Source organism: Ptychodera flava, chromosome 12, assembly GCF_041260155.1.
Source record: "Ptychodera flava strain L36383 chromosome 12, AS_Pfla_20210202, whole genome shotgun sequence".
NCBI lineage: Eukaryota > Metazoa > Hemichordata > Enteropneusta > Ptychoderidae > Ptychodera > Ptychodera flava.
In genome coordinates this window covers 17,154,521-17,169,860 of record NC_091939.1, presented here as the reverse complement: position 1 = coordinate 17,169,860, position 15,340 = coordinate 17,154,521, and the positions used below count along the sequence as shown (strand labels likewise).

At 39.3% G+C, this 15,340-nt stretch overlaps 1 protein-coding gene across 1 annotated transcript in view; it reads left to right on the top strand.

Moving 5' to 3' along the window:
* Positions 1-754: 754 nt before the first annotated feature.
* The window catches only part of LOC139145212 (atrial natriuretic peptide receptor 1-like), a 38,620-nt gene continuing 24,034 nt past the window's right edge, over positions 755-15,340 (top strand). Inside the window, exons 1-2 of the mRNA XM_070716213.1 lie at positions 755-1,610; positions 14,848-15,030. Of these exons, the coding sequence (XP_070572314.1) occupies positions 1,292-1,610; positions 14,848-15,030 (502 nt within the window). The 5' untranslated portion in view covers positions 755-1,291. The remainder of the gene's footprint in view (positions 1,611-14,847; positions 15,031-15,340) is intronic.

Below are 15,340 nucleotides of genomic sequence, written 5' to 3'. Positions count from 1 at the left end.
AATCAGTTAAAACGTCTTTAGTAAAGCAGTCTTATGCATTTCACAGTCGTATTGGACATTGTAACGGTGCACTTTCAGGTACTAAAATATGAAACGGTTCTGCGTGGTGTCAAAGATTCCTCTACGATTAACGTCTTACCGAAAGTCATTTCGTTCGTTTCTTGGTTTGTCTATGTGACAAAAGTTGATCCTACGTAAAGTTCAAGTTTAGTAGTTCAGTCTTTGCGTTCATAGAACTGTCAGAGTAACGTGCGGATAGATATATCAAAGCAAGCCACTCTCGACCCGACCCGTAATAATTTGCAAGTGAGCGTTGAAGTCACCTTGTCAACAGGTGCGGGTCCTTCTAAGTTTATAGCCATCCTGAGGCTGTAGTTGAGTGAGTCGGATCGCGAACCCTAGGCCTGGTCATCAGGTATTTACTTGGTTCGCAACGGTAAACGAGCGGCAAAACACAGATAATCACACAATTGTTTTCTCTGCTATTTATCTCGATTTCGTCCTGTTCACATGACGTGACAAATTAACTGATTTTTGACCAACAGAGGACGGTTTGGCATTCCCATGCTTGGAGACGCTGGAGTTTTATGGTTCTGCTTATAGACACAGTTTGCAGTTTATTAACGGGGCACAGTCGCATTTTTGATACACTTAGGGGTCCATAAAATCCCAGATTACCAACCAACCGGCGCGGCCTATGCGCGGTGACGGGAATCTTCAGGGTTAAATTCCACGTTTGGAACCCGCCGAGCTCGTTCTTCGCTGTGACATTCAACCGAGGTTAGCGTATCTGACCATAGGGTCTATGGTTTGACAGCGTGTTAGAATTAATGAATTACTCGTCTGCTAGGAATTAAGATAGTGGTATGGGAAGATTAGACCCGTTGGTGCACATCTTGTGTCCGTGAGTTTTTTGCTTCGTCTGATACGTTTATTGTTTTTTCGCGGAGTTCGAAGACTGGGAACGTCAAACCACCTGTTGATTTCACTCCTTGATGTCAGTTTCATCGTTGTTTGCTCAGTCCTAGTGAGTTGGCTGTGTCAGTTTTTCTACCAATTTTACATAATGTAAACAAGACTTATATGCCGAGCCCATAAAATCAGATTGCCCAGGCTCTGACGTATAGCGTATACGCGTATCGCTTGTAAATCTGTTCTGATTCCACAGCGTATCGTAGTCGACAAGACGGTGGCCATGGGTCGTCATATCGGACCGGAGTGGGAGAAAATATCCGCGCATTGTTAGCACTACCTTGTTCAGCAAGTATCTACTTAAACTGTACATCAAAGAATGGCAGAGCGTGTATCTGCTCTCTTCTGGGTGTTCTTTCTAAGTCTCGTTGCCGGCAGCGCCAGTACTGTTTTGAAACTAGGCCTGTTAATCCCATGGGAGCAATCACCGGACCGATTATACTCGGGCCAAACTTCGGCAGGCGCCGCTACTGTGGCCACGGAGACTATCAACACCAATTCGTCTCTATTGCCTGGTATCACGCTGGAGGTTGTGTGGAGAGACACGCAATGCGACTCGAAGGTGGCGATGGTTGCTGCCTTTCAACTCTTACAAGAGGAAAATGTGTCCGCTTACATCGGTCCTCCATGTGCACAACGTGAGTATATTTTTCATATGAGGGAAGGGGATGAGAGGGGATATTGACAGCTTTTTTCATTTTTCTTATACGAATCGCTGACGCAGACTTCTCCTCGCCGGTGTTTTGATCAAGCAGACAAATCGATAACCCCTGGCTCGGTGAACAGTCATCCAGACGAAGACTACCGACCCATTAACGTAATCTCACCTTCAAAATTGATTATCTTTGCATACTTCCAGATCTGTTTTTGGTCGGGTTAATGAGCTTGTCAACATTGTGACTTTACGTGTACCTGTTAGATATCTGTTTCTTACAAATATTCATCCATAGTGATGTCATTAGGCAAAGACGTTAAGTGCATGTCAGGAAACTAATCATATTTCGGCTGAATATCAAAAATTTCCCGAAAAACTGAGAGCGTGTACACCATATTCTCTGATGTTAATGTTTTTTTTCAAAGGCTGTCCCTTATCTCGTAATGATACAATTTTAGCCCAGTGTCACAAACATCGGTCTAATGTCAGTGCGTGATTACAGATCGTATCACCATTTGAATGTAGACATTATGTTCAGGTTGAGTGTAAATTAATGTACTGGAGTTGTTTTTCAAACTGTAATTTCTGACACAGGCACATACATACAGATACACAAACACACACACGATATATATATATATATATATATATATATATATATATATATATATATATATATATATATATATATATTATATTATGTGTACAGAGATAGATAGATGTAGATAGGCTAGGTAGATACGATTATATTGATCTATGTATACATATATGATATACCTATCTATCTCTGTGTATGTATACATATATATGTGTGTGTACGTGTGTACTTTCCATCAATATATATCACCACCTAGTACAATAATTAAGATGTCCACAAATTTTTCTCAAAGCTGCCATCGCTGAATTTTTGAAATGTAATCATGTTTCCTCTCCTTATAGTTGTCAAAGTTGAACACCCTGGTACGAGATAGCGTTTCTGATCGCCAATTTTGTTCACAGCCCTCATTTGCGAACGCATTCACAGATCCTGGGAGGCGGATGAATATTTGCGTTTCTATGTTAATTTTTTTCGGGCACAATTTACGCTTCTTACGGTCGCCGATAAGCGATGTCGGTGTTACATTCACTCTAACTGTCAATGTTGAATTGCTTTCCATGGTCGCGGTAGCTAACGTCACCCGTTAATTTATATCCGCTGTGTCGGACGATTCATCGAGGATTAAACATGCATCCCATGGCAACACCTTCACAACAGCAGTTATGGACCTGAAGGATAAAAACACATGTTTTAGAGTTCAGATGACTTCGAAAATAGTTGGAGTTAACAGTTAATGAGATACTTAGAAAAAATGAACTTTAACACCGCGTTTCCAATGTACCGTGTGTGATTAAAACAATGCACTCCGTTCACAAACTTCTTAAAACTATGGGAAAACTGCCGCGGCGTCGACGATCGATATTTCATTTCCCTATTATTTGGGCTGACAGGCAAGAACGAGATAAGCTATCTTTTTAATTTCAGGCATTAATTAAAAATGGTCGAGAATCTGAAGTCTAAATAACCATACAATTTCGACGTCGACTGTCAAACTACATACGAATCGATATCGTTTTGAAAGTTTTGTTTCATGTATACTGTAGAAGTAGATTTGTTCAGATGCGATGAGATGATCTCCACCCCTCCAACTTCGAAAATAGTGGGTCTTTTTTATGCTCATGTACAAGGAAGTGGTTGGTAAAGATGCGCATTGGATCGTGCCTGTCCGAGTCCATGGGTTAAGTCCGTTCCCATCATGCACTGCGGCAGGTAAATGACTACTCATTCGTCATGCAATGTCAACCGAATTCCGTTTAGGCTTGGACCTAGCACTGCAAGAGAACTCCATCGCTATATTTATCATTTTCTTGAAACTTTTAAGAGAGGAACCTGTAAGAGTGGCCATTTAAAAAAAGGATGTTAAAAAGTGGTCTCACCATGCTAGATTTCCTCTTTGTTTACAAAAGACCCCCACGGAAATGGCGTGGCGGGATAATGCTGACTCAGCAGTTTTTTCGAACTGCTTTTAATAAAATATGTCATATTATGGGTGTTCACTTCTAGGTCATCAACCCACTTTTGCCTTCGAGCATTTGAGAGTCACTCATAGAGGAATGTTTTACAATTTACACAGAAAGAAAGTGACAACGCTCCAGTCTTAATCAGCTCGTTTCTTTCTTGAAGGCTGACATTTGTCATAAAGTAACATGAGCTGCAAAGAATCACAGGGTGGGATGTATGTACGTTCTTTGCCAGTCAGTTTCAACGGATCTCAAAGAGTAATCAGGACCACCGTGACATTTTCTTGTCCAATTGCTGTATGCGCAATTGTGAAGAAAATGGCAATATATTTACTATTGCGTATGTCCCTGACATTAGGGATAATTGTATCTGTGAGGCAAATTGTACAGTACCTTCGAGGGCGACAATGGAAAAATCGTTTTTTTTCAAGCTGTACTACAAGCCTGGCTGTCTATCCCCTTTGTAATTTTTCTTCCATCAGAAAGAATTGACTTGTTTTATTTTACCCATTAAATGGAAATTCCCATGTAACTAATTAAAACACCGACTTGGTTGGCATGACTTTGTTACATTTTCTGGAAATGAACACTTTTGCATAGTTTACATGTTAGCCTTGATTTTGTTTATTTCTTTGCCTGTTAGTTTCAACGGTTAAGGGTTCTAAAGTTGAAAAGATCATAACCTTTACGTTCACAAATCCCATAAATACAATTAAATCATGAGTAAAACATCTTGAGGTTTTGAAACTTGACAGGTGTGTTCTTAAAGGGACTTTTCATCGTGAATGCGCACAAAAAACACGCAGTGTGCACAGATTCCAGAGTCGCTCAGAGTGACTTCGCCCCCCAAGTTAACAACAATGGCAGCGGCTGTAACTCGGGATTACTACTAAATCCATTACCGATTGTTCGTATCCATCGTGTGTGACAGGTCGGTTTGAACGTTGACGTGCGTGCAACAGCAGCACGAGATACCTTACGATACGCCGATAGTTTTGTAACACACCTAGCTTATCTTTGAGAGAGAGAGAGAGAGAGAGAGAGAGAGAGAGAGAGAGAGAGAGAGAGAGAGAGAGAGAGAGAGTATTAACAATAATAACTCATTTGATTTATTAATGATCTAATCAATTAATTAATCAGAAACTTGGTTAATGTCAACCGATGCTCGTTAAAGTATCGAATTCTCCCATTAATGCCGAAGCGCATGATGTAGAAGTACACAGGATTAATAATTCCTTGTTCCCACTACACGGCAAATATAAATATTTATACCTGATCGATGAACTTGTTTAACGTATCCCTTTTCAGCCTCATTGAGCCTTCATAGTCACGGGCACTTTTTCATCTCATGCCAGGAGGGCGATTTATAACGCCAGTAGCGGTGGGCTTGAGTAACCGTACAAATGGCCTGCTCCTCCAGTAATTGAATCCCACAGAAGGAGAGTTTCAACAGGCTTTCATTGACACTGAACGAGGACGAGGGGCGATATCTTGACATGACAGAAATCATGGTTCCTACAAGTGATTTACAGACCCAGTACCGAGATATGAATGGTACCACAGATTGTAAAGTTCATGCACAATTCTGTTGATTCTTTTTGGACTCCGAACACTTTGTGGTTACAGAACAGTGAAACAAGGGTTCAGTTTGTTTGTATGATACCTCGTTGGTTCAACTACAGTTTGATCACAATCGCCAATTGAACAGCAGTCAAAATTGAAAAAGTATATCTGAATGGTCATTTGTTATTTGACACAGAATTATTAGAAAGTCGGAATTTTGTAATGCTTTGATCGTGGTCTTGTAATTGCAGTTAACATGAAACCACTTCTGCGAGCAACACCCGTTTCTACGTGACCGAAAAATTCTAGACCTTGATGCATAATCAAATTTTTTAAAGTGCCATTCCGAATGAAAATTTAAGTTTTCGTGCTCATAAAGTCTTAAATCTCAGCTGTATGCACAAGTTGTAGGTCTCGGTCAATACGATAATGTCCTGGTCCTATAAATAACTTTCTCGAACATTAAGTCCTCGTAGAATTGGGGCCATTTGATCAACACTGTACAAAACGTTCTTTATACTTTAAAATACCCTCTCTTCTGACAACCCAGCTTGGTTGTCGATTAAATAAAGACGTTTGGAGATATTTAAGAGTTTTACCGTATATTTTGAAAAACTCAGCAATTCGCAGTGAAATTGGGGCCTTTCTCCCAATATTTACACTCGTTTCTACATTTTTATTACATCATTCATAACAGTTTCTCTTCTGCCTCTGTACGACACGTCGATATTTGGGCCTTTAAGTCGGATAGTCAAATCTGTTTTGCAGAATAAAAGTCGATTGTCATCGTGAAGTTTTACGTAATATGTACGTACCCATATTCGGTATGGCATCAAATTGATACAAACAGCACTTTGGGAAACTGAAATTTATACTAAACTTAAAATAATTCGTTATGCGTAATGCTTATTTTAGGAGAATAGCACTCTTCTAAAGATGGTTCTTAATGATACACACAAAAATGGAAACTTGGCAAAATAACCAAATCACTACGACCAGCTTCCATCGTCTCAGTCCAAATCTTTCCGTGATTGTAAAGTCATTTTCTTGTCTTTGTAACCTTTGGAAGTGTACTTATAATTTTCAGTCCTCGAGGTGGAATCGCCCTGTATTTGCGCAGGCCACACAGTGCGCAAGTACTTTATATGTACAGTGATGTTGTCAAAACAAATTTTCAAGTGCTGACCTCAAATTATTGTTCCAATGATGTAAATCATATATAGGCTGACGGAGAGAGAAAGAGCGTGCGGGCGAACAGCTTGATCGTTGAGGGCAATAAGATTAGTGTGATACTGCTTGATGGAGACAGAGGAGAGATTTCAAATTCACAGAAAACATAGTTTTAAGGAATAAAACACGCACCCTTACTGAACCCCCACTGTCATATTTTAAGGAAGGAAAATTTATTTTACTTTTTTCTTTGCACGGCCGGCTATTGATAACGTTTTGAATTCTCTGAAGGTTTGATTTAGCCATACAAAGTTCTCTAAAACAACTGCGTAATTTCCGATTTTTTCAAATGTGTTTCCGTCATAAAACTGTATGGCGGTAATATGAACGGTTGAAGGCGAAGAAAATTCCAGTTTTGAACTTCAGCTGTACATGTAGTGACGCATAGGTTGCGACAAAAAAGCAACTAACGTTGGTCGCGGCCAATATTACGTGAACGAAAAGTTAAGTAGACACTGTTGTTAGGAAGAACGACTGCCCGAAATGACTTTTCCAGGCAACCAAGACCCTATAGTGCCAATATATATCTAAACTTTCATAGGGAAATACAAATGAGACGTCAATATAAAAAATCTACAGTGGATCACACTATAGCAAATTTTACCGCCAGAACCGAAATAGGACTAAGCTGAAGACAATTTTATCCTCCCTTAGAATGAAGACACTATGGCTTCGGTCAAAGCGTGCGAAAGCAATCCATATTATTCAAGATGCCGGACTGTGTTAGACACACAAAATCAACAATTCATTTCTTGTTGACCATTGACAAATACGCTTGGCAAACAAAATCACTTTTACCGAAATGAAAAGCCCCCTGAGTTTAAATGACACCGGGCAAGGTGAAGAGAACAATTATGTGCCATAACATGGCAATCAAACCGAGTAAAAAACAAACAAAGATTACATATATATATATATATATATATATATATATATATATATATATATATATATATATATATATATATATATATATGGTTGCATCGATAAAACAACTTACAAATGAGTACTTTTGCAAGATATAATGGAAATATATGGATACGAACAGAATGCATTACATAATTTTGTAGATCGGTGATTTTATTTTCAAATTAGTCAAGAGCGCTTTTTGTAAGGGTTTCATGAAGACTGCAGTAAAGGGGCGTTTTAGAATAAACAGTCCGGAAAATGACTAGGACATCTTTATAGTAAGCTCATGGCTCATAAAAAGTACAATAGTAATTAAACGTGCCTTTGTGACCCTTTTTTTGCCAAGTCAGAGCCCCTCTAGTGTGTGGCATAACGTCTGTATAGAACAGGAGATATAGTGGGTTTAATCTGTGCGCTACTTTTATTTAAAACCCCAGTGCAGCTAACTTTTGATGATAATTTCACCATTTTTATTTTTAATGTGAACCATAATTCCTTGTTCTTCTGCCCAAACAATGTTGATATACACAGTATTCAGCTTGTCAACTCAGCCCTATGGTTGTAAAGTGCATTGTTACTGTTGAAAACTGACTTCTGGTCCGGACTAGAATTCAAATGTAAACAATAACAATGCTTTTACACATATAGACGCTAAGTTGACAAGCTGGATACTGTGTATATCAACATTCTTTGGGGAGAAGAACAAGGAATTATGGTTCACATTAAAAATAAAAATGGGGAAATTATCATCGAAAGTTAGCAGCACTTTGTATTTAATGAACATTACGCGTGTAACTGGACGACATCTGCTCCCTATACTGACGTATTTGCTCACATACATACATACATACATACATACATACATACGTACATACGTACATACGTATTACATACATACATACATACATACATACATACGTACATACATACATACATACATACATACATACATACATACATACATACATCACAAGTTAAGATCGGAATTAAAAGGGGGCAAATTACTTCACATGTTAACAGCAGACGTACAGGGTTAATCGCTCGATTACTCATATAATACGAAAGGAAATTTAAACAATGTCAGATTATGGCTGCTTTGTCTTTTATATACGTTATAAATTTGAGTCTCTCGTGCGGTCGGCTGATATGCTGTACATGTACCTATTTTATGTCGACTACAAAACTTCGCATGTTTAATTGCAGTTGATTATCGTCTTGACGCCAGTTTGAAGCACTTAGCTATCGTGAGGTTAAGCCGGCTGTAGGTTTGACACTGTGTTAAACTGTCAATGCAAGACAAAAGATCCTGTTATCACGTCGTAACCAGCATTATGTCCTACAAAAATATCTACGGCGAGTAAACTTAACTCGTTATAGGCTGTTGCAAAGAGAAAACAACGATGTGTAGTTGTTGGATTTGGAATATCTGTGATCAAGAGATCGTTGTCATGTACATCTGAATTCACCAGTCGGTCTTATATCTACCATCAGGCGTGATTGATCAATTTAATGGCGGGCATGGAAAAAAATATAAAAACAAAGCCAAATGAAGTCAAATTTCCTGATTATGAAAATGTCACTACATTTATTAAAACTCAAAAAGGCCTCTCATTCAATGAGGACGCTGGGAAACTCGGCTCACAAAGGCCATTCACAGAGTCATTTACAGAATACAGTTGACATTATTCTGTTGCTAGATGACTCGTCACAGTTTGAATACACTGTGACACGGTGCGACAAGTCTCAACTACGGGTACCACAGCATCGATTTTTGTTTTGAAGTATGCCGTGCCAGTTCGCCAAGCAAAGATCTCACGAAATGGTACTTGATCGATTATTTTACGAGTTCTGTTTGTTTGTTTACAACCTCCCATCTCCGATAAGAAAGCTCGCTCGGGCCACACACTCTAATCCCACGTACAGAAGGCACTAATCTAAACGGAAACGGTAGAAAAGGAGTTACTTCAATATCTGGGCTTCGTTTTAGATTCTTTTACCTCCAAAATTACGGGTGACAGTAGCATACCTGCCCTTTTAATGGCTTGACTAAATTATGTGTGTTCCGGTGATTAATATTTAAGCACCGGTACTTATGAAATCCTCTGCAATAAACCAAATGAGAATTTGATGTTGCTGCGTTGTCTAAAATAGACGTTACGGCGTAAATTCTACACCATTTATCATCATGGCGGTGTGTGATATACTGCTACAGGTACGGGAAAGGAGTTGACTGGCCGACATGTCATGAGGTATTTCCAGAACAAAAGGGGAGAGGGACAGAAATTTACAGAGACTGACGAGTCATCCTTGCTTTTAAGGTAGTATGCGCCTCGAAAGTGAAAGATAAACCTTTTCTCAAATTTTCCTCAATGAAACTTTCAACCATCCTCTTACCAAATCAACAATAAAATTCGGGGGCCACCGTGCAAAGTTTGTAACTGGCGAAACAAATTACCAAACATTTTGCGATTATATTTGCAATTCGAAATGGCCACCATCCCTGTGTTAACTCAATAGGGAGGATTAAATTGTGGATTTTCGAAAAACAAAGACAATTAAAGTTTTTTCTTTCTCCAAGAGTCCAAATAAGTTGTAGATCAGAAAAGAATTGTAGAAATTTGAGAGTCCGAATATCTGTCCCCGAGGCTCGTTCTACCTGGTATGCTATCAAATAATTTAGGAAGTTCAAGTTTATCAAAAACATAGGGCGATGATTTAGTCATGTGATTATTAATCAATAACACGAACAAATTCAAATTTATGGGTAGGCAGTAGGAATGAACATCGCGCCCCCGGAAAAAGTGCTCATTTTTTTCCCGCCTATTATTTTTATATGCAAAAAGCACACATACACTATGTTTTATATTTTTGCTTCGTACACAAAGTGCTCTATGAAGTGCTTTAAGAATTTGAGCTGAATTTCAGAGTGTGTGTGCATATATACACAATGGTTTGCGGTATGTCAATGGAACATACAATCAACCGGGCATTGATGTGGGAAAATTTTATGGTAAACGTGGCGACTGCACGATGTGTCTTTTTTTTTTCTTCTTTGTCGGCTGTATTCGTCATCGTATCTTCGTTCAGCACATCGGAAGCGTCAAATCTTGCTTCGAAGTCGTGATAAAAGTTTTATTAATTAAAATTTATGTCGGACCAGTATGTATTTTAAGCGCTCGGCTATTTAATAACCACTAACGTCGCGTAAAAATGCGTTCATTAAATTATTAAGTATATTCCCTAGCATGGGGTTCGTGGACCTTGACGTCAAGTTCGAGTTTGACTTTTCGACAAGGTTGATTTTTACTTGGAGACGAGAAAAATAGGTTATCCAAGATTAACAGAGTGACAGTCTGTCGACTTGTGGACATGTATCATTGGCAGAGGTGTGAAGATGGATAAGGTTGCAACCAGAACGAGACATCCCCGACTCATTGACATCCCCGACTCATCCGTTATGAACAGTGCCATGCCATGCTCTACGCTGTGTTGACATTTCAATCTGAACAGATTTAGACATTTTTTCGAATTGACGCCATTATATCTAGGCAGATATTGAGAAGTCTCTGGCCTAATCAAACGCCGTGTGCTTGGGTTGTATACTTACCAGGAGTGGATGCTGTTGTACCCTGACCCGTTACGAATTGCTATGTCTGGGATAAGTAAATCAAATTCGGTAAATCTCTCGACAACGATAAAAGAAAATTGTCTAAAGCACGTATACTAGTTGCGTACACAGCGAGTAGAGATTATGTTTACCTCATTGAAAGATGGACAAACATCTCAATATAATGAACATGAAATGAAGAGAACGCTCCGGAAGTACGCTTGTCTGATCTTTGATGATATTCTCTCATTGATGCTCTTGGACGGTTGCATAAAAGCCCATTTAGCTGTAGCTTTTTGCCTTTTGCTCGCCAAAATATATCATCCAATCTACGGGGAGATGTTTGAATGATCACTTTTTCAATCCGTGGTACGGATTTGGTCGATTAAAATCAGGCGCTTAACACATCGTGATGGTTTTTACTTTATAAAGGGATCTATATACCCTGTGACAGTGAAGATGATATATATTCAACTGTTCAAAAGTTTCTCCATTTTACATTCGACCTAATATACCTGCTCAAGTATATGGGAAAACACATTTTCCCAAGCGTTAAATTACTGTCACAGACAAGGAGATTAGAGAGGGTCACGAAAGATTTATTATATATCAGAATGAAATTGAACAAATGGGTATTTTATGGCACGTGAAATTTCGTTTCACAAATCTAATCACGTGTGCAGAGAGTAATTTTCCCATCAAGTTAAAACAACGCTTTTCATGCCTCTCGCAAATCAACGTAACGTCTAGCCTTGACTTGACCTTATTTGTAGGTCGAAGAAAGCTATCTGAAATCATGACAAAGTCATCAACAGCTACTCAATACTCCAAGTATACCCCTTGTCATGTAAATAAACACGCCTTGTGTTTTGCGCTTTTGAAATTATGAAGTTGTTGCTTTGAGTGGCGTTATCGGTGTATACCAACAATGCAGGGAGTTCGTTTACACTCGAAGGCTTGGCTGCCTGTTCCTCTGTCGATTGTACATAGAAACTGCCCTGGTTTCTGCTCCATGGTTTGGAGGTCATCTTTTCGAGTTTTGTCTTCACACTTCAACTTGTGTGGACGATAAGAAACGACGGCCGAACGCGGCAACGTGCAAATATTTGTTCCACGCAGCCTCGTTGCTATTTACACTGCAGTCAGTGCGATCTGTTTCTTTATTCTACAAAGATTATTACATACATAGCAAAAAGAAAAAAAATGGGATTTAAAGATGACAAATATATTGTCTGCGCCATTGTCTGCTGAATTTACACAGGGTGTCGGCCAGAGATGATTAATCGGGCTTGCCAAAGACGATCGTTTGAGGCCTTCACGGCGACGGTCCGTTAGGAAACAGAAGCACCGTCTTAGAAAAGTGTATTTGATTTTTGTACCAGCTGGTGTGCATCATAGCACAAGAATCTTAAAGCTATAACAACGGATATGCCTCATGTCTTAGATACATGGGCACTTGACACCAGACGCGGTAACTATGTGCCCTGCTGGAACCGATACTTGTCACAGATCACTCACCGGTCGAGAAAAAATCTGTTGTACCCCGTGCCTTTCGTCTCCCGCAGGGACAGAAGTACGATTGATATCATGATCGGCAGTAAAGTGGATCGAGATTTCAGCTGTTCACGTCAATATGTATGAACAGAGTTCACGTTACGGCGACTCAGCGAAAAGAAACAGTGGGACGAAACGATTATTTACGTTGGTAATTAGAGAAAATAAATTATCTAGAATTTGCCGATGTTTGAAATTAAATATTGCAGCCATCATCAGTCGCTGGCGGTCGCTGGACAAAATTCAAAGTGAATCCACAAAACCAGCAGAACGCCGGGCAAAAGCATTGTTGAAGTTTGAGACCCGAACATTTGTCCTCGAGGCGCATTTTAACGGCAACGTGGCAAAATGATGCAAGCCTTACATGTTTGTGTACGCTGTTTCTGTGCCATCAACGCCAATAAAAAGCCAGGTTAGATATTTTGGGTGTTCGGTAGATGCTGTCAAATTCAACTGTTCAGACATTCACGTATACCCAATCTTAAAATCATGGAAACTTTAAACGCTTGATTTGAAAGCATAGAATTTCTAAGACTTGCATCTCACTACCTTAGAATTTTTTGCCGAGTACACACAATCTGATTTGATGCAGTGTTACCAAACGAAACATATGCGGAGGTTTTTCATTTCTCCTCTAAATTTGGGATTGAAGGCCTTGCCCCTCGATGTGACTTGAATTTTCAAATAAGTGATGTCAGTGTATATCGGCATCTGACTCGGTTCGTAATCTTGGTGTCACAATGGACTCAGCCTCCTGCACCATGTCAGACCATGTTACAAATGTTTGTAGATCAGCATCACATGCGATTTGAAAGATAGGACAAAATGCGATATTCTTTACCAACACATCACAGAAAAACTTGTCCTTGCATTCATTACATCACGTTTAGATTACTGCAACAGTCTTCTTTTTGGTCTTCCGAGCTATGAAAAAGGGACAGCATAACACCATTACTATATACATAATTTGCATTGGCTTCTAGTCTGGAAACGAACTGATTTTAAATTTCTTGGCTTGAACAAATTATCACTGCCTGGCCAAGCCCCAGATTATCTAGCAGAAATGCCTAAAGTACGTGATACTGGTAGCACCCTTAGGTCCCAGTCCAGTGATGCGATCATTCTGCATTAGCCAGTTTGCAACACAGCTTTTATGGCAATAGGGCCCTTTCTGTTTGTGCGCCCCGTTTGTGGAATGCCTTACTATCTCAGGTAAGGGTAGGTAATTTTTATGAACATTTTAGAAGTTGCAAATGTAGTTTGTAAACGTAGTTTGTAAACGTAAACGTAGTTTGTAAACGTAGTTAAAAACGTACCTTTTTAGATCTTTTTGTTCCTAGACAGGTTTGTTTTTAGGTTTTTATCTCAATTTTTTTATTTATTCTTTTATCTCTTTTATTTTTAGTGTTTTGTAAAGCGCTTTGAGACTTAAATGCAATGCGCTCTATAAGAAAAAAATTAGTACTATTTATTATTATATGGCAGTATAGTATAAATGTTAAACTGAAATACATTTAGCTTCAGACAGGGACTCTAATTGCTTGAGTTCAGATCGCATCTCCGCATAAACGATTAAGAAAGGAAACAAAAAGGAAGAAAGAAGACAAGGAAATAATTTCGACTTTCCCTACTATTTCGCTTACCTTAACAGAGATACCAAAGGTGCAAATTTATTGAGCACACGTCGGATTGATTCTCTGGCCGAGTGTTTCAGCTGAAATTTTGAAAGTGAGTAAGTGAGTAAAAAGAGCGAGATTCCTAGAGATCGATGTCGCTTACTACATAGCAGACAAAAATGAGAGTTAGTCTCAATGTGAGTTTAGACTTTCCCTGGTGTCACGACGGAAAATCATTTTGTCTGGCGTTCATTTTACGACCAGCCTCACCGACAGACTATAAATTCGGCAAAGATTGTCTTCATCTCGGTGCACCATGATCGCATGACGTTCAGTCGAAAGGCAGTTCAAATAATACGCAGACACCCTGCTTCTTAAAAATGAAAATTTTAAAAAGTTTACTCTCTTTTTCGTAAATATCTGGATTAGAGAAGCAACTATGAACATATATTTACCGATGTTTGAGATTCAAAATATTCTAAGTGTGGATTCTGTGTCAATATGAATAAGACGGAGAAAACATTTTCTAAAATGTCCCTCCCCCGGTCCCTCCCTCGCTCTCCCTCCTCTCGAAATGATATTCCTGGGTCAGCTTAGGAAATTCCTTGAATGACCATGTTGCACGTTGTCGTCATTTTACTGTAACAAGTCGACTTGGATTATTTTTTTTTTTTGCCCTGCAGCCGCCAGTACAGTAGCCATGATGGCATCCATCTTCAACCTACCAGTGGTATCATGGCACGCCAATAACGAAGCCCTAAGAGACAAGACTGTTTACACAACGCTAGCCAGGACGTATGCTCCAGCCTCCAAGTTCACCCAGGCATTTCTTTCCATGTTCCTCTTCTACGAATGGAACATAGTTGGTGAGTAGATTAAATCTTATTTCTAGTAAAGCAGGACAAGGTTTGGGAGTTTAGGGGTAGAAAATTCTAGTCTTAAGGTAAAGGGCGCTGAATTCGGACGCGCACACGCTTTAGAACGTTACTGCGCAGATTTAACTCCGGCCTGCCGCAAATGGGTTATTTTGTAGCGCATGTATTTAACATCATCTGTCATTGTTGAAATTGCGCTTTTACCTATTTTTTGACCCAGTCCCTTAGAAATACATGTGACCTTTAACCTTGTCATATTTTGACCCCCTAAGAAGCTGGTTTTTATTCAATATGAGAGCAA